This window comes from Danio rerio, chromosome 8 (assembly GCF_049306965.1).
Source record: "Danio rerio strain Tuebingen ecotype United States chromosome 8, GRCz12tu, whole genome shotgun sequence".
NCBI classification, from domain to species: domain Eukaryota; kingdom Metazoa; phylum Chordata; class Actinopteri; order Cypriniformes; family Danionidae; genus Danio; species Danio rerio.
In genome coordinates this window covers 7,935,001-7,955,574 of record NC_133183.1, presented here as the reverse complement: position 1 = coordinate 7,955,574, position 20,574 = coordinate 7,935,001, and the positions used below count along the sequence as shown (strand labels likewise).

Here is a 20,574-nt window from a genome sequence, read left to right as displayed (position 1 = left end):
AACATTCATTTTGCACTCTGTTCTCGTGTCAGTTTTTTTTTTTTTTTTCTTAATTACAATGCATTTAATTTTGGTCTAAAACTACATGTTTGTTTGAATAATAAAGACAAAATTAACTCAAAACATTTTAACTCGCAAGCAAAAATTCTTATTGTGCAATAAATGACAGCAGAACAGAGCGAAAGGAATGAGTGTGGAATAAAATTGTGTCAACTGCATAGTTGCAAAACATTGTATTATTATTGACATTTTTTAAATAAATATTTTTTATTTGCAATCATTTTAGTTGTTTAATTATTATGTACTTTTTCTCTTAAACTAAATAGTTTTGATTAAATAGTTAAGGAACAAAACTAACTCCATATAAACTCAGAATATTTCAAACAAGAAGCAAGATATCTTCTGGAAATAATGAATTAAAACTAGACAAAAGGATTCAATAAACAAGTGAATATTCCTAATTTAAATGGAAAATTAGACATGTAGCCATCTTGGAATTATAAGGTTCTATCTCCGTTCTAAATGATTTTGAGATAATGAGCTTCAAAGTTTTTGCATGCCATATAGCAAACAGTATGTGTGTAACATTTTTTTTATTAAAAACTCTTAAAATGTAAAACACTTTTTAAAAAGCATCCCATAATGTAAATAAGTTGTCATTTAATAAGAATGTCAATAACCTATTTTTGACAAAAATGTCAGATAGAACCATATAATTCTACGGTGACAATATTTTTCCTAATTCTTTCTCTAATTTTTACATATATTTTGCAACAAAATTTACTTCAAATAAGAAAGCATTATACATGTATAAATACACTGCAGTGAAAAGATCTTCCATTCAACGAGCCTGTTTATTCTTCTGCCTGGTTGGTTGCGTTTTATTAAGCCTGGGAATCAATTTAAGCCTGCTAATTGATATAATCAAATTAGTTATAATACGCCAATTAGTTCATCAAATAAATCTAAATCGATTGCGCAAATATGTTTAGAGCTCTCTAATGGAAGAAAAATGTAATTGAAGTTCCAAGCAAATTAATATTGAATAGAGAAAAATGGCTTTAGTAGGGTCTGATTTAATATTCGAATAAAATGTCAATGTACGGTATTCATGGGGAAAAAAAAGTACTATTTTAGCATCTTTCTCAGTACCATATTTATGTAAAAATGACACTAGATATGCATACTTACATGTGGAATAAGTGATACGATATGAAATGTAATTGTTTTAAATGATTTACTTAAAGCTTGGAGACAAACAAGTAAAACCTAGAGGTAAAAAATGACAATTATTTAGTATTTCAGTGCTGTGTTATGATGTTTTGATTTTAATATTGCGCATCTCACCCAGTTTGACCTTCCTTTGCTCTACTTTTCTCCCAGGGAGGAACAGAAAATCAAATTAGGTGCAATTAAGGCGTGTAAAGTCCCTACCAAAAATGTCATGCATTTTCTGGGCAGGTTCTGTAAAAGCTTTTATGTTAACTTTCATTTAACATCACCCAAAAATAATAAGAGAAACTGAACCAGAGCCAGGTCGATTTGACACAAACAGGAGGGAAAAAAGACGCTAAATAATAACATGCATAAATAAGCACTCATTAAATGTCAAAACTGAATACTTGATGACCCGTTTCAACACGGATCTTCAAAGATGCGATCAAATGAGCAATGGAGGAGCCCCGAGCTGGAGTTAAAAGACTAGGCGATAATTGAAGGTGATGGAAAACATGAATATGTACATTGATTTCCAACAGCTGGTAGCGTAAAGGGCAAAGAATGTAGTCATGCAGGATAATGCGTCTTAAAAATTGTAAAATAAAGCTCTATAATTTAAGCACATAATTACTTAATGCTGTTTCAGCTCCTTCTCGTCCCATGATAAACACTGAGGCTGATAATAATGACTCACAATAATGTCATCGCGAGTGTTGTTTCGTGTCACAAAGGCTTCGTTTCTGTGAGGCTACTAAGGATGACATTATTCTGCTGGGATTGTTAGCAATGAATTAGGTTTAATTGAGGGAGACCCTCGAGAGGAAATTATAAAGCCGGTTGAAAAGCACTTTAGGGTTGTAAAAGTGAAATACTACGACGGTCAGAGGATGAACTTGTTTACAACTTTGTTCACGTTAATTATCAGTGTGAAACAATGTAGTGGAGCAGAATAAATCTGGGCATGTGCACTTCCCATTGTGCCACCAAAAACAAACACATCCAACCTAAAGGAATGGTTCACCGAAAAACCGCTTGCTCATATTGATAATTGATGGTTTAGGATGTTGTGAATAGTAGTATGATTTTTTTTTGGCAGGTTGTGTCATTTCAATTCTGTTGTGTACAGTTTTTCTGACTTTGAGTTTTTGTCTTGTTTATATTGTAGTCCAAATATCTACACATTCTTAAATTATTAGGTATTTTCCAGAAAAATAAATAATATAGTTTAGTTTTCAGAAATAAGTCCAAATTAAGTGAGTTTGTCCTTCAGGTTGTCTGCGGGGCCTTAAAAAGTCTTACATTTATTGTATAGGTCTTAAAGTATTTTAAACTGGTCTTAATTTCATTTTCCTATGTCCATGAAAAGCTACTCATTCAAGCCGAAATAATCCAATCACCGTCAACCCCTCTCAATAGAACTTTTAACAAATAGTTTTTAACTCTATTTACCATTCATTCATTTTCTTGTCGGCTTAGTCCCTTTATTAATCTGGGGTCGCCACAGCGGAATAAACCGCCAACTCCAGCGTGTTTTTACGCAGCGGATGCCCTTCTAACCGCAACCCATCATGGGCAACATCCACAAACATTCACTCACACACTTATACACTACGGACAATTTAGCCTACCCAATTCACCTGTACCGCATGTCATTGGACTGTGGGGGAAACCGGAGCACCCGGAGGAAACACACGCGAATGCAGGGAGAAGATGCAAACTCCACACAGAAACGCCAACTGAGCCTAGGTTCGAACCAGCGACCTTCTTGCTGTGAGGCAACAGCACTACCTACTGCGCCACTGCTTCGCCCTCTATTTACCAATATAGTTTAATTATCTTTCCTATAGTAACATTCATTAAAAAATTCTCTGTTATGTAAAAAAAAGTGCTATGAAACCAGAGTTTGCTTGTTTTGATACATTATTTGAAATATGTGGCTAAGAAATAAGTACATTCAAATGAAAATATTTTTTTGGTGAGGATAGTAAAAACCTTTTAATTTTCAATTAGAAAAAAAAAATCCTTATAGTGTATTACATTAAATCGATAACAGTCTAAAGTCTTTTTTAAACTAATTTCGAGAGGATCAAGTGCTTATGATTAAACATAGCTGGACCTGCATTAGCCAATTTATGATTCACCAATCAGACGATTCCTAAGTCACCATAAATAACCTAAAGTAAATTCCAAACCACAGCCATCTTCGTTTTGAAAAAAAAAAAAAAACCCTTCCACCACTACTCCTCCTTTTTTAGATGGGTGAAAAACGTCACTGGTTCAATCCTTACCAAGCCAGTCGATGTTTCTGTGGAGTTTCGGAGTTTACATGTTCTTCCCATGCTTGCATGGGTTTCCCCAGTGTTTCCTCATACCATCCAAAAACATGCAACTAAAGTTAACTATAATCTATAATCTAATCAAAATCAGTACCATAGACGTATCCTAGTAATTAGTTATATCTTACACTGTAGAACCCAAAACATTAAGGAAACACAAACCATTTGAGGAAACCGATTGTAATAAACCATTTAAGTTCAACAACTAATTCAAATGAGCCCTGTGAACTTACTCCAATTAAGTTGAAGTAAGGAGGTATTTTATTTACTTATTACCTTCAACACTAAGTTTATAACTCTTTTCTTCAAATGAGTAGAATTAACTTTCAGTCAGTTTTGAGTTCAACTAAAACAAGCAAATGGAGTATGTAAGGTAAGCAATGGAGAATGTAAAATAATCTTATCTTCAGTTTAAAGTACACTGTAAAACTAATCCCGATGAGTACTGTGAACTTAATCCATTTGAGTAAACGAAGCAATCTGAGCACAGTAAAACCTAATAAATAAAGAGAACTCAAACCGTTTGAGGAAACTGATTGCTAAAACTAATCTATATACTACTGTATAGTACTGTAAACTTTCTCCATTTTAGTATTGGGGAATTTAATTAACTCATTACTTTCAACACTGAGTTCAAAACTCTTTTCAAATAAGCAGTTACTTAACTACACTCATTTAATTTGATAAAGTTGACTGTTTTGCAGTGTATGTTTATTATACTAACCCCACTTTTGTCCTTTAAAAAAACTGTTTTTTTTTTCTTTTAATACTATTTATTAATATTAATATTATTATTATTCATTAGTTTTATTTTCGGCTTAGTCCCTTTGTTAATCTGGGGTCGCCACAGCGGAATGAACCGCCAACTTATCCAGCACATATTTTACACTGTGGATGCCCTTCCAGCTGCAACCAGCTGAGGGTTGAACCAGTGACCTTCTTGCTGTGAGGTGATCATGCTACATATTGCGCCACCGTGATGCCCTTTTTTAATTATTAATATTCCTTTTTTTTTTTTTTTTTAGAAATTAAGAATTGTATTATAATATAATTGGATTATAAAAAAAGACAGCAACTCTCCAAGAAAAGCATTTTTAGGTGTATTTATATTGATAGATTGCCCATTTAAAATAGCAGAGTAATTTAGCGTAATATACTACAGAATGTCTAGTAAATTTCCTGTGGTAAATACTGTAGTGTTTTTAAACCTTATCATAACACATATACCATAGTAAATGGTATATAATGTGGTACTTTTGGTATATCAATGATGTGGTCATTTGATGTGATAATTGGACTGCACTTCTCATGATAACTATAGTAAAATAACAGGATTACTACATTAATAAATTACTAAGCAAATATATTAGTATTCAGGGGCATTTTAGACTACATAACCATTGAAGCAATATTTGATATTTCAGTTTTAAGCCAATCAAAGTGTTTCTTAAAATAATCAATTGCTGTAAATTGTTTTACTAAAGTAATGCACACTGGAATTGTTCACATTAGCAGCTCTGTCACATACAGAAACACCTATAATATTTATTTTGCTCATTACAGTTCATTGTATAGTACTGCATATTCAACAATGCAGTGTAAATACTATAGTAAATGCTTTAATATGAGAAAGTATTTCATTACTTGTTCACTTTACTGTAGTAATTCTTACAGTATGCTATGACTTTTTTTTTTTTTGTGGACTTGATTGACCTAAGGTCTTTAACATTTATCCCTGTTTCACTTTTGACTTCTTTCAGATTAAGAGACTTTCACATGAGCAAATCAATAGGCAGATGGTGGGAAGAAAATGTCTCACAGGGAGCTGCTTGATTACCTGTCGCACTAAGACGCCTTTCATTTTGAAGGAACAATCTATAGTCACTTAAAGTTACTGTGAACCACCACTGATTTAATCCTTTCATACTAATAATAGTCACAAGCACCCTGAGATGATAATGTTGCCTGTTCACAGTATAAAACTCTTATTTGGGTTGAAATGCGCCACCTTAAAGGGGTAGTTCACTCAAAAAGGAAATTTATCTCTTAGTTTATTTGCCTCATGTGGATTTTAAAGCTTTCTGTGTTGCTTTATTCTGATGTAGCCAAAATAATTTTGAAGGATGGCTGCCAGCGATTAGCAATATATTTTATTTTGTGTTTACAAAACTCTAATAGGTTTTGAACAAATGAAGGGAGAGAAAATGATGATTTTTGGTTGAACTATCCCTTTGATTTAAGCAGAGCCCAATGGTTTGTCATTATTCACTCTTTTCAAACATGTGTGCTGTTATTATTATTATTATTATTATTATTATGGCATTTTATTTGTAGATTGTGAAAGGAGAACGGTTTGATAGGCAAAGTCTCTGAGCTGCTTGAAAAGCTTTCTTTTTAAAAGCCCAAGGAAAAATATAACAGCATACGTGTTTGGAATGGCTTGGTGAGCAATTATGGGAGAAATTTAGTTTTTAGGTGAACTGTTCCTCCTCTAATGCAATTAACTGTGAGCATTTCAAAGATGTGGGTCACGGCAGGGCAAAGATAAGAAAGAAGAGTAGCTTTACGGGCAGTCATGCTCTTAAAAAAGTTTACCTCTGACTCCCCGGTGCAGAGAATGCGGTTTGATTAGCGGTAGGTCATACCTCGCACTCTCTGGAGCCCGAGATGGTGCAGGTGCACGCCCCGTTAACCAAAGAGTCCATGGTCTCTGCATTGGCATGGTTGTAGCTCAGATAATATTCTTGCAGTTGAGAGTTGATGTTATGTTCAGGCTCTCGGGTCTTTTTCCTGCGCTTGCGCCGGATTGAGTGCTGCTGGAGTTGTCTCATGCTGTTAGGGTACCTTCTCCACGACACGTAAATCACTAATAGGATTAATGACACTGAGAGGAATAGGGCGACGCTGCCAGCGATGATCTTGTGGAAGGTCATATGCTCAAACTCCGGTTCGGGGGTAAAGGGTAAGCTGCTTGGTGTCACCGTTAGGAATTCTTTCTCAGGTCGAACGGGTAATAAAACCTTTGGGGTCAGTCTTTGTATGTGGGTAACTTGGGAAAGCTGTCTAGTCGTGGTGCGTGGGGTTGTAGTGGTAGTTGTAGGTGGCTTTGTCACATAAAGAGTTGTCGTAGTAGTAGTCAAAAGAAGGGTTAATTCTGTGGTCGGTTCCACAGTAAACATCTCTTCACACACCGAGTTGTTCCTCACCGCATCCATTACTCTTTCTCCCTGAAGGGATTTAGGAGTGCTGCAAATAATGCTGGCATCTCTAGTTCCCCTGAAGTTTCTCAGCCAAGACACCAAAGGGCATATGCTAGAGCTGCAGTCCCATATGTTTCCTGCCAGGTTGATGGTGCTAATGGAGATCCATGATGAAACCACTTCCAGTGACACGTTGCTGATCTTATTAGACTCCAGATTGAGTGTGTGCAAGTTGGGCAAACACCTAAAAATAGCAGGATCCAAAATCTGAATCTCGTTGCCTGATAGATCCAGTTTCTGCAAAGTGTGCCAGGTCCAAGGCGAACCTTGGACGACTGTCCGTATGCGATTCCATTGCAGATAAAGAGCCTGCAGGTTTAAGAGCCGTGGAAATAGGAAAAAGTTAATCCGGGAAAACTGATTGTGTTCAAGGTGAAGTTCTGTCAGCCTGAGCAGTCCCAGGAAGGTCGTACGAGTTATAGTCCGTAAGCGATTGTAGCCCAAATCCAGAAACTCCAGACTCCGACATTCCATAAAAGTACGGACAGGTATGCTTCTGATGTTGTTTGATCGCAGGTGAAGGTTTTGCAGCTTGCGAAGTCCGTGGAAATGCCCAGGTACTAAGTCCTGCATCTGATTGTAGGACAGGTCAAGGTTGCGCAGGTTCGGGACAGTCTCAAACGTGCCGTTTTGCAACTGCGCAATTTTATTCGAGCTCAGAATTAGCTCCTTTAGCCGACGGAGTCCCTGGAAGGCCAGCCTATCCACTGTGCTGATGGAATTGTGGTCCAGGTAGAGCCAGACCAGCTGGTTGAGGTGAGCAAACTGGTAAGGTAGCAACAACAGGAGGCTGTTGTAGCGCAGAGATAGACCCTGGCACCCTAGAGAGATGTTCTCCGGGACGTCTTGAAAGCCGCCAGACTCGCAGTAAACAATCTTGCCTTCGCAGCGGCAACTCACAGGGCACATCCGCTCCCCCTTGCTGAGCAGCAGGAGAACAGAAGCGTGGAGGAGAAAACATGACAGGCGCCCTTCCCAGAGTAAGGGCCCTGCAGAGAGAGACAGACAGAACAGACAGACAACATTTGAGGTCAGATTTAGTATTCACCCTAGAGACATTGCGCAGGTGACAGAGTATGCATCCATTACGCACAGCCTCCTGTTTATCATCAAGGAAAATGATTCATGACTGTGATGGATCGGGGAACATCATGTAGAGTGTGGCGGGTGTTTTCGAGCTATTAAGACGTAATGCATGAAATCTAAAGGAAAAAGACGCGCTGGGGATCCCTAATTGAATACAAGGATTGGAGCGGAATTATCCATCATTTAGCGCTGCACCTTTTTAATGTACCCTGGGTTTCTAGCTAAAATGGAAGCGAGTGGGAAGCAAAGAGAGTATTTTAAATGAATGGAAATCAATGAGCTCCACTTATCAGAGCAGAGCTAATCAGCATACGTGTAACACATGCGGGGAACAGTTCCTCGCACGCCCCCTCGAAAGGTTTAACTAATGCTGGAGATTAAAAATAGCACGGACGCAGCTCAAAGCGGTTGAATGCATCTTTTAGGCTTCGCACTAGATTAAGTGCGAGGCGAAAGGCAACATCAGGGTCATCCGTCTCAAAGTTAGCTTGTGTCATTAGCAAAGGAGCCCATGACAGATAAGTTTCCCGCTGTTCTGCTGCTTTGTGTCGATGCTTTAACAAGACGAGATGTGCGATGGCAATGGGGCATACCAAACGGTTTACACAGTCATCAATTTTAAATAATAGTGTCCTATCGGGGCTGTAAATATGTTTCATTTCTGTGGCTAAAGGCCAGTCGCCCGTCTCCTGCTGACTAGTTATCGGAACAGAGAGATGGCATTGAGGGCACATTGCTTCCCTTAGCAGCAGAGATCATTAGCGACATGGTCTTAATGGATAAACACCCATAAGAATGTGGTAATTCCTCCACCATGACACTGTGCAACCAAGAAGGCTGTCTGTATTCCCTTCTGACTTGTATAGCTGCCTTTTATATAATTATATGATCCATTAATACTGCACCTTCTTTTAATTGGGGACGAAATATTCAATAAAAACTGAGGTATGGATAGGCTTATCTCAAGGGTATTTCATATCAACTATACAATGGATTTTAAGCTTTTTCCTCTTGTTTGTTATTAAATTGGCACAATAGAAGAAAAATAAAACTTTTTTTCCAAAAAAAAAAAAAGAGGCAGCATGTGAACCTTGGCAATCAATCTCTATGTCTGACTGAGAAATCAATGAGCAAATTAAACCTTTGAGAGTCATTAGAGGCTAAAGATTTGCAGAGCTGATTCGCTTAATGTTTTCCTCTCACATAACTGTTTAATATCAAGAGCAGATAAGGCTGTTTTTAAAAGCATAGCATGTGTTTGTAACATAGGGAGAGGTTTCTTGATATTTTTAGTCCTGGCTGTCTGTATAATAATCATTATTTGGACTTTTAACTTTTTTTTTAGATTGGTTACTTGAAATGTATATACAGCGCAAAACAGTTTTTTTTTGGGTGAGTTTTTGACTTGTTTCTGGTCCAGATATATACACATTCTTAAACCAAGACGGATTTTCTATACAAGTCAAGAATATTGTTTGATTTTCAGAAATAATAAGTCAGAAACTAGTGCGTTTTGTTTTTAAAACAAGCAAAATAATCTAACACTGTAAAAGGTGCAGGGTTTCACACAATCAATTCATGTTGTCCCAATACAAGTCAATTAAGTTAATGTATCACATAAGTGGATTAAACAATTCACTTTTTTTTTAAGAGTAGGATTACTTTAGTTTATTAATAAACCTGTACTTTTTTTTTTAATTTTTTTTTTTTATTTATTGTTTTACAGTGGGTTAGATGTATTTCAAACCAAAACTAAACTATTTGTCTTAGGGCAAATTATTTTGTTTTAAAGAAAAAAAATCTTCTAATTTTGACTTCTTGTTCTAAAAAACTAAACAATGGATTTTCATTTGTCCAGAAATGCTTTTTAAAATTAAGAATATTTAGGTATTTGAACTAGAATCAAGACAAAAACTCTAAGCATACAAATGTGGTTTTACGCTGTAAAAAGGGTTCCACAAAATTAAATCATGTTGTCCCAATACAAATTCCTTAAGTTAGCATACCAAATGTAAGTGGATTGGACATAAAACAATTATGTTTTCCAAAAAAAGTAGTTTGAATAAACTGCAAAAATCACTTTTTGAGTATAGGATCTCTTCAATTTATTAATAAATCTGTACGTGTCATAAGTTAAATATTTATTTAGTCATGTTTCTTACAATCTTTTCAAATGTGTGGAACCCAACATTTTTTACAGTAGGGTAAGTAATATAAATATCAAATGTCCCAATACAAATCAATTAAGTTAACCTAACAAATTTAAGTGGATTGGACATAAAACAATGATGTGTTTTATACATAACTAAAATTACAACTTTTTTTTAAGTGTCACTTTAGTTTATTAGTAAAGCTGTATTTGTCATAAATTAAATATTTGTTCAGTCATGTTTCTTACAACATCTTTTCAATTGTATGAAACCCAACTTTTTTTTACAGTGGGGATATATAATATAATTGTATTTTAAACCATAAACTAAAATGTTTGTTTTATCACAAAGACATATTATTTTGCTTGTTTTAAGAAAAACATCTTCTAGTTTTGACTTATTGTTTTTGAAAACAAAACAATAGGTTTTCATTGTTCAGAAACTGCTTCTTGAGTTAAGAATATTTACACTGTAAACCCAAACAGGTAAGTCAACTCAAACCATTTGAGCAAGCCGATTGCAACAAACAACTACTGCTCACAAAGTAATCCTAATGAGTACTGTAAACTTAATCCATTTGAGTAAACGAAGCAATTTAAGCACAGTAAAACCCAATAAATGAAGAGAACTCAAACCAACTGTGTTTTACCCAATAAGTTAAGGCAACTCAAACCATTTGAGGTAACCAATTGCTACAAACCATTTGTTTAAAAAAAATAAATAAATAAAAATAATAATAATCTATATTAACTAATCTATTTTAACACTGAGTTCAAAACTCTTTTCAAATGTGTAAAATTAACTTTCAGTGAATTTTGAGTTAACTACACTCATTTCATTTGATAAAGCTAACTGTTTGGGTTTAACAGTGTAGATATCTGGACTAGAACCAATACTCAACATTTTTTTTTTTTGCAATGTATCAAGCTTTTAACTCACATTTCAAAAGTAAAATCATTTACAAATGCTCTTACACTATAAAAATGAAGGGTTCCACACAATCAATTCATGTTGTCACAACTCAAATCAATTACGTTGACTGGTTTTGACAAATTTAAGTGGATTGAATATAAAACCATTAGGTTGCCCCCAAAAACTCAAGATTTGTGTTAAGCTAAGTTATTTTATTAAGTGATTTGAACAAGCAGCTAAAATAAATAAAAATATGTTGTTCTCTGTCTTCTCTCTCACTCATTATACTTTTGCATAGTTAGATGTGATGGATGCCCAAGATTATTACTTTAATCTAAAACTGAACTTTATATCTACAGTATGTTGCGTAACTTCTCAGTAGACTTCAGTTTTTGGGGTTACTGATCAAAACTAATTGACATTTGAGGACACTCTTGTTCGTGTTTCTATGCTTCAGGAGACCATTAACAGGGTTTTGGACATCAGGATGAGGAGAGAGGGTGAGAGAACGAGGGCTGCCATCTCCCTTGGCAAAAAGACAAGTTGATATTTCAAATGAATGCTGCAGTGTTCCATTACCCTGACATGGAGAGTAATACCCAGGCCGGACTCAGCAGGAGATGATTAAGAAACAAGATGAATGCAGTGAGGGGTTTGAGAAGTAATGTAGCAGCGGTAACAAACCAAATAAAGCAAATGTGGCAGACAAGCTACGTTTGGTCCAATTCTTCAGGTACACAAAACAAGTTGGTGCTAGATTATCTGAAGAACAAATCAACACTTATTTAGAATTTCTGTCTTGTTTCTTGTCGAAATTTATATCAATTAATAAATCAATAAGCATTTTCTATGCTCAAAGAATAACTCATAGGATACAATACAATATTGTTTTATAAAGCACATTTAAAAACAACCAAAGTGCTGTACATAGGAGTACTAAAGACAGAGAAGAAATGAGACATTTAACAAATAAAATATATAAACAGTGATCAATGAGTATTAAAAGCAAGAGAAAATAGATAGGTCTTTAAAAAAGACCTAAACACAGATGTGTGAATTGAATGTGAATTGGTAATGTGTTCCAGAGTTTAGGACCGGTAACAGCAAATACTCGATCATCTTGTTTTTTAAGGCATGTTCTGGGCACGGTGAGTAAATTGAGATCATAAGATCTCTATGATCAAGAAGATATACGACAGAGCAAGTCATTAAAGTACTAAGGAGCAAGATTACTGACGGCTTTGTAAACAAAATTTTAAAATCAATTCCGTATTTAATGGGTAACCAGGATGACCTCAGTTTAACTAAGGGCAGGATTAACATTAACTGAGGAAGGCTTTGTGCCGAAACGTCTGTTTGTCTGTTATCACCTGTAAAATGTAAGAAAAAGTAAAATAAAAACAGTATGAAGCAATTGAGTGCGAATCATTACCTTCTTTTGAATAACAGGATTTAGATTAAAAAATGTCTCTAGCTCCAAAAAAAAAAAAAAAAAAAAAATTACACAATTAAATGCAGTTGAGTTGGTCCAACATGATTTTATAAAGTTTGGTAACACTTTATTTTGATGGTCTATTTTAGTATTAGTAGACTGTCTGCTTAATATCTGTTGATACTGCTCCTTTAGCAGACATTTAACTGACTATGAGAAACTTTGCAAGTACGTCAATTTACCCTAACCCCAACCTAACAGTCTACTTATAATCTAATGAGAATTAGTTGGTATGTAGATGCAATGTAACATTAATTTAACAGACCTTCAAAATAAAGTGTGACCAAAAGTTTAAATACATTTGTTTTTTATTTAACTTAAACTAAAAAGTCTGATAATATCTATTAGGTCTATCATGTGTCATACATTTCAAAGTTTTTTAGTTTTATTTTAAGTTATCCTAAATGAACTAAAAGAGCGATTTTAAGCATATTTCATGAGTTAATTATACAGTTAATTGATACTTATCTCAAAACTGGGCAAAGCAACAAACTTTTTACTAATAAGATGCCAACACCCAAGGTGGTAATCTCAAAATTTATTGTCAATATTGCCCTCTCCTAATTCTATACCCACAGAAAGCATACTGGTAACTACAAATCCCCTTACCAGATAGTTGGGCCAACACAATTCCTTCATGTTGTCCCAAGTCAAAATGCTTAAGTCAGGCATGTCCAAACTCCAGGCAGGTCCTAGAGTGCCAGTGTCCAGCACAGTTTAGTTCCAACCCCAATCAGACACACCTGGGCTAGCTAATCAAGCTCTTACTAGGCTTTCTAGAAACATCCTTGCAGGTGTGTTGAGGCAAGTTGGAGCTAAACTCTGCAGGACACTGGCCCTTTAGGACCGAGTTTGGACATCCCTGGCTTAAGTTAACTTAATGGTTTACAAATGTAAGTGGACTGAACATAAAGCAAATAAATTGGGCAAAGAAATGACAAGAATTGTGTTGTTTCAGCTCATTTTAAATGGGTAGTTTGAACAAGCAGCAATAATCTTTTTTTTTTTTTAGTATAAACAAACATAAAATGTAGATTTGTTTTGAAAAATAGCAAAGTCAAAGTTAAGTGATTTTTTCCTTAAAGGGCACCTATGATGACAATCAACTTTCGTAAGCTGTTTGCACAGAACTGTGTGTAGGTATAATGTGTCTACTGTCATATTAGAGTGATAGAAACACAACAAGTCTCTCTTTTTTATATTATTTTTTTTATTTCCCTAAAATAGGTTCCAAATCCCAGTGATTTTGAGGCCCTGTGATTTAGGAGTGAGGTTTTCCCCACCCACCAAATTGATTGACAGGTGCCAGGTCTACAAAAAAAGTATTCACATGTCCACAAAGTTTCTAGCAAAGAAACTGGGATTTTTGTTTGTAATGTAGAGAGTAAAATCACCATGTAATTCTTAACCGATATATTCACCATGGCTGCATGTTATCAGTAAACGTGCATATGTGAGTGTGTGTGTGTACAGCAAATGGCATGTATGTGTGACTCATCATTTCAGAAAGGCTTGAATAGACACCACCACAAATACATCAAATAAACTCTTACTTGGAATTTTTGACTAGTAACCTTATTTCAGCTTCATCCGTGTCTCTATCCCTGACAGTGTTGCCAGCTATTTTCAATGAACAGGTGCTAAGCTCTGCTTAAAATTGCTAAATGTTGCCAGATTACGTCATACATCAATTTGCATATTACTGATGTCATCACATCTAGCAGTTTCTATTTGTTTACCAGCCTATGGTTATCAAAGAGGTATTTATTAGAGGTGTGAACCTACACTGGTCTCACGGTTCGGTTACAATTATCATGCCATCGATTTCGTTCAATTCGATATCTCGGTGCATTGACGATGCTCTCCATACACAATTTTATATTTTACTGCACAGCACAACAATTCTTGTATTAGAATTTATAAATAAATTTGCATTTATTTACTATTTGTAATACAAATGTTGTCCTTTAAACAACATGCACATTCATAGCAAATAAACAAATATAAAAATCCCACTCGCTTTCCGAGCCCTGTGGAGCGAGTTCTTACACTCCTATGATTGTTCACGTGCTCAACAGAAAGGGCTACGATTGGCTGTAACGCTCTGGGGCTGTTCACCATTGAGTGACACTGATAATTGAAAGCAGTGATCACAGCTGATCCATGATAGACACGGTGGAGAAAACTCTGCAGACACTCGCTCGAGTCTGTATCCAGAAGTGTTTTGTAGCAAACGAGAGCAGAGGAAAAGTTACCTCACGCCAACAGGTCAAAGGGGTCACAGAGAGAGAGAATTTAGGATACATATTTGCACTACGCTTTACATATGCTTGTAAGTTTAATTAAATTTATTGTTGTTTAAATACGGTATATCAGTATAGATGTGTAGCGAATTTGCAGTAATCTCTCTGACATAACTCACAAAAGTTCAGAAACTGTCACTAAAATTTCTGATAATGAACAGGAAAAGAATAAACGGTCAAATTAAATTGTTACATTTAATAGAATGAAGAAGCAGATCGGCTTGAGTGTACAAGGGAAATATCTAAAGCTCGCAGTGCTACATCATTTGCCGTCGGTACGCAGAAGGGTGATCTGCCCTCAGGCTGCAGGTGTGAGAGACGGCTGTGTGGTACTGGGCCACCAGTAAATGCTAAGGCTGCAGCTCATTAAGTAAAGTAGAAACGGTACAGTACAGGCGCATGAGAGTCTATGAAAATTTTTAGTAACATGAAAAAAAAGTCGCTAGTTGCTTTTTTGAAAATTTGTCACTAACGGGGTCTGTAAAGTCACTAAATGTAATGACAAAGTTGGTAAGTTGGCAACACTGGCCACTGAATGCTGTTTATTATAATAAGCAGACACGCACCTCAAAGCGGTGCAAGGGGAGATGGAGAAAGGGCAAACACTAATCATAATTGTGCATTTATTTAATCTGTCTGTAGATTAAGTTTAGTACATTTAATTCTATCAGAAATTTTAATGAATGCACTAACTTTACTTTAATTGCATAACTTGATTTATGCTATCGATATTAAAGTGATTAGTTAAACAGCAAATCATGCAATTAAAATAATGAAGATTGTTTTTTAATCGATTGGAAAGCCTTGTTTAAACTTTGAAGGCTGTTGTCTTTTTGCTAGATTAACTTTCACTCCAGCTTCAATTCCCAGCACACAGAATGAGCTACAGTCCCAACACTTTCCAATGAGATCTATTAATGCTCTCTTTTTTTAGACTTTCAATCTATAGGGACCGTTTCATTCCCAATGGGCTCCCTTCACAAGGAGTTTGCTGTGCTTTTTTGTAATGTGTTTTTCCTCTCAGTATCCTGTGATTAAGGACACAACTAATCCTTAAATTGTGTCTGTTGTGTGCATCCGATCATATGGAAAATGGGTCTGATTGAAAAACAATAGGGCAGGGCAAGCACTAGCAAAGTTTATAGAATCAAATCCCAGAGGTTTGGTTTTTACCACGAAAGTGAAAATTAAGCATTGAACACGTCATGTTATTATAATATTTGTAAAGGAGCTGTTGACATAGAATTGAACCAGATTTTTGTAAAAACCCAAACAATACAAACATAAATAAATAAATAAATGCATATCTAATAAACGAGTTGTGTGAAATAACAATATAATGACACAAGGAGAAAGTTCTGAACTTCTGAAATGTATTTATTACTTTATATGAAAGTCTTTTTTGGTGATGGCAGCTTAAAGACACCTCTCATATGGAGAAAGATGCCACATTGCTCAGGTGTGAGTTTCGTTAAAGACTTTAAAAGAGTGTGAAAATCTTGATGGTTCTATCGGTCTCGTCTATCAAATCTGATCTTTCAGTTGTATTTTCTATTGAATCCAAGTTCTACAGCTACCATTCTACAGCTTGATTTTCTTTCTCTGAAAGCATCTGAGAGTTTCCTTGGCTGTGTTTTGGATCATTGTCTTGCTGAAATATCCACTCTGGTTTCATCTTCATCATCCTGTAGATGTTGGACTGAAACAGCTAATATTAATTTGCAATAAAGGGCAGAGGGTTGCTGAAGAACTACTAAGAGATTTCAGATGCTGTCTGGGCTTTCACTGCCTTTCTACACCTTTCTTTCTTCATGTGTTCAATACATTTTCCTTGTGTTATTTCATTTTACCACACAAAACTTAATTTGTATACTAATTAGATATTTTTTGCATATATGGATTTCTTTGGTTGTTACCATCATCCAGTAAACATTTCAAGTCAACAGCACCTTTGGAAATACTCTGTTTTCTGAGAAAAATGGTGACGTGTTCAATACTTATTTCCCCCCGCTGTAGATGTGATTTTTAATTTAGTGAAACAGGATATCCAGTGCCACGAAAGAATGAGAGTTGATTTCATTCACCAGGGACTGATATGGTGGTTTTAAAGTGGGTGTTTCACAGCAGATTGAGTTGTGAATGTGAGTTTTAAGTGGGATGTGAAGGACTAGCCTGCTGAAACACTCACTTTTGAGGAGGATTTTGAGGCGTGAAGGTCAGGTTCCCTCTCCAGAGCATCTCTGCTTATCCCGGTAAAAAAAAAAATGGCTCTTTTAAACCCACAATTGTTTATTTTGTAATTAAACTATCTGCATTACCTACAAGGGCTACAATCACTTTAAAGCACTGTATGCTAATTATTGGATTAATTAACTACTTAGTGCATTTTACTTAAATGTTATAACAAACAGTTTTAAATACAATAATAATAATAATAATTTGTGTTGATATAATTATAATAATAATGATAATATTAACAACAACAACAATAATAGTAATAATAACAATAATTTGTGTTAATTGTTAATAATAATTGCTGTTAATATTAATAATGATAATAAAAAAGTATTAATAACAATAGTAAAAATGTGTGTTAATATAAAATAATAATAATAATAATAATAATAATAATAATAATAATAATAATAATTGTGGTTTTTCTTTTTATAATAATAATAATAATAATAATAATAATAATAATAAAATTGTTAATTGTTAATAATAATAATTGTTGTTAATATTAATAATGACAATAAAATAACAATAATAGTATAATAATTTGTAGTAATATAATAATAATAATAATAATAATAATAATAATAATAATAATAATAACAATGATGATGATGATGATGATAACAATAACAACAATAATAATACTTATTATTTTATTATTATTAATATTATTATTATTATTATTATTATTAATATTATTATCATCTTCATCCTCTTCATAACACTTTAAAAAGCAACAGAATAATATACATTAATTAAGTCTATTGTGGTGGCTATCGGGCAAAATAACCAGTTATGGCTAACTACATTAAAGCTACTTTGTTGTGCATGACTGGAATTTCTAAATATACCTAATGCATTTGGACTCGTGCCATATGGACAAAACCCCCTTTGCCCTGGAGTTCTTAAGATAATGCATATTGTTAAATATATTAAATGAGATTAATCTTGATAGAGCATGCGGTTATCGGCTGGCGTTGTCACTGGTTTGCATTAAAAGTATGCACACATTAACATATCTGTGGTTTGGAAATGTATTATTCATGTCAACATACTTCATCTTAAAACTGCTCTGCTCCAAAGTAGTTTCAGTGAAGATGAGCAGTTCATCATCGTTTAACATGATCTGTTTGCCAAGCACAGAAATTCTCTGGTTTTCAGGTGTGCTTTTCTGTAGGAGGACCCCACGCGCTCCTCTCATAGTTGGAGGGTTTCCAATCATAATAGCAGGTTTAGCTCGAATTGATCCTGTCTGTACTGGCTGTACGGTTTTTAGTTTTATGCTGGATTTCATTTTTCTAATAATTCTGTAATTATCCCTGAAATTAAAGTATGCTGTTATCTTTTAGATTCCCTTTTTATTTTTCAACTGAAACCATGGTGCTTGGCCATTAAAACTGAGCAGCTATCACACTTTCAGAGATAATAATAATAATAATAATAATAATAATAATAATAATAGAATGCATACAGAGTAGATAATAGAGTGAAATCGTTGTTGATTTTTAACCGCTGTAATCCCCACGGCCGCATGGTGTCAGTAAACGCTAAAACGTGTGTGATTCATCATTTCAGAAAGGCTTGAATAAACTCCACCACAAATACATCAAATAAACTTGGTATTTTTGACTAGTGACCTTATTTCAGCTTCATCCGTCTCTGTCTTTGTCACTGACAGTGTTGGCAACTATTTTCAATGAAAAAGTGATAAGTTCTGCTCAAAGTCGCTAAATGTCACTAGATTGAGTCATATGTCAATTTGCATATTACTGACGTCATCACGTCCCGCAGTTTCTGTTTGTTTAACAGCCTTTGGTTAACAAACATGCTCTTCTCATAGTTAGAGGGTTTCCAATCATAATAGCAGGTTCAGCTCAAATTGACCCTGTCTGTCCTGGCTGTACAATTGTTGGTTTTATACTGGTTTCCATATTTCTGATAATTCTGTAACTATCCCTGTAAATTAAAGTATGCTGTTATCTTATAGATCCTTTTTTAATTTTTCATTTGAATCCATGGTACTTGGCTATTGAAACTGAACAGCTATCACACTTTCAGAGTTTAATAATAGTAAAAAATGAATGCACACAGAAATAATAGAGTAAAATCCCGGATGATTTTTAACTGCTATAATCACCATGACCGCATGGTGTCTGCACTGCAAAAATGCTTTTCTTACTTTGATTTTTTTGTCTTGTTTCTAGTCCAAATATCTAAAAATTCCTGAATTAAGAAGAATTAATTTTTTAGACAAGTAAAACATATTGTCTGTTTTGAGAAATAATATGCCAATATTAAGTGAGTTTTTCCTTAAACGAGCAAAATAATCTGCCTATGGGGTAAGCAAAATAATCTTACGTCAAAAAAAAAAAAAAAAACAAGATAAATTTGCTTACCCCATTGGCAGATTATTTTGCTCGTTTTAAGGAAAAACTCACTTAATATTGGCATATTATTTCTCAAAACAATACTTTTTGCTTGTCTATAAAATGCTTCTTGATATAAGAAATTTTAGATGTTTAGACTAGAAACAAGACAAAAAAATCTAAGCAAGAAAAGCTTTTTTTCGCAGTGTGTAAATGCTAATATGTGTGTGATTCATCATTTCAGAAAGGCTTGAATAAACTCCACCACAAATACATCAACCAAACTTGGTATTTTTGACCTTAGTGACCTTATTTCAGCTTCATCCGTGTCTGTCTTTGTCACTGACAGTGTTGCCAGCTATTTTCAATGAAAAGGTCGCTAAATGTCACTAGATTACATCATTTGTTAATTTGCATATTACTGACGTCATCGCGTCCAGCAGTTTCTGTTTGTTTAACAGCCTATGGTTAACAAACATGCTCTTCTCATAGTTAAAGGGTTTCCAATTGTAATAGTAGGTTTAGCTCAAATCGATCCTGTCTGTACTGGCTGTGCAATCTTTGATTCTATGCTGGTTTCCATATTTTTGACAGTTCTGTAATTATCCCTGAAATTAAAGTATGCTGTTATCTAGATCCCTTTTTTATTTTTCAGCTGAGATTATGGTGCTTGACCATTAAAACTGAACAGCTATCATAGTTTCAGAGTTTAGAAAAAAATAATAAAAATAATGCATGCAGGTAAAACTAAAGTAAAACGTGGCGCTTGCATTTTGTTTTGTTTCTTAAGTGCTTGGGTCCTTTAATAATTCGTGGATTACTCAATTCCCTGGATTTGATTCACAATTTGACACAATCCAGGATCATTTTGTTCTTCAAAACTCATTTGAGAGTTGTTGTCAGAGCAACAGTTCTGGTAGCTTAAACCTGCTTGGGAGCAGGCGTATTTCATATGAACAAGATTAGATCAGATTATTTCAAGTAAAGGTAATACTGAAAGTATGTCCTGAACGCTGATATTTTCTTACAATAGTAACCTTTAGGTTATTCATTCATTCATTCATTCATTTTCTTTTTGGCTCAGTCCCTTTATTAATCTGTGGTCGCCTAAACGGAATGAACCACCAACTTATTCAGCAAATGTTTTTTTTGCAGAGGATGCCTTTCCAGCTGCAACCCATCTCTGGAAAACATCTATACACACTCATTCACTACG

General features: G+C 34.7%; 1 protein-coding gene across 2 annotated transcripts in view; it reads right to left on the bottom strand.

Annotated features, from left to right (window-relative positions):
- Positions 1-20,574, bottom strand: part of lrrtm4l2 (leucine rich repeat transmembrane neuronal 4 like 2) — a 74,720-nt gene that overhangs the window by 50,011 nt on the left and 4,135 nt on the right. The window contains exon 2 of one of the 2 annotated variants that reach the window (XM_009303743.4): positions 6,150-7,803. In XM_009303743.4, coding sequence (XP_009302018.1) covers positions 6,194-7,803 — 1,610 coding nt within the window. In that variant the 3' untranslated portion in view covers positions 6,150-6,193. The remainder of the gene's footprint in view (positions 1-6,149; positions 7,804-20,574) is intronic. The other variant, XM_009303742.4, reaches the window with a different exon arrangement.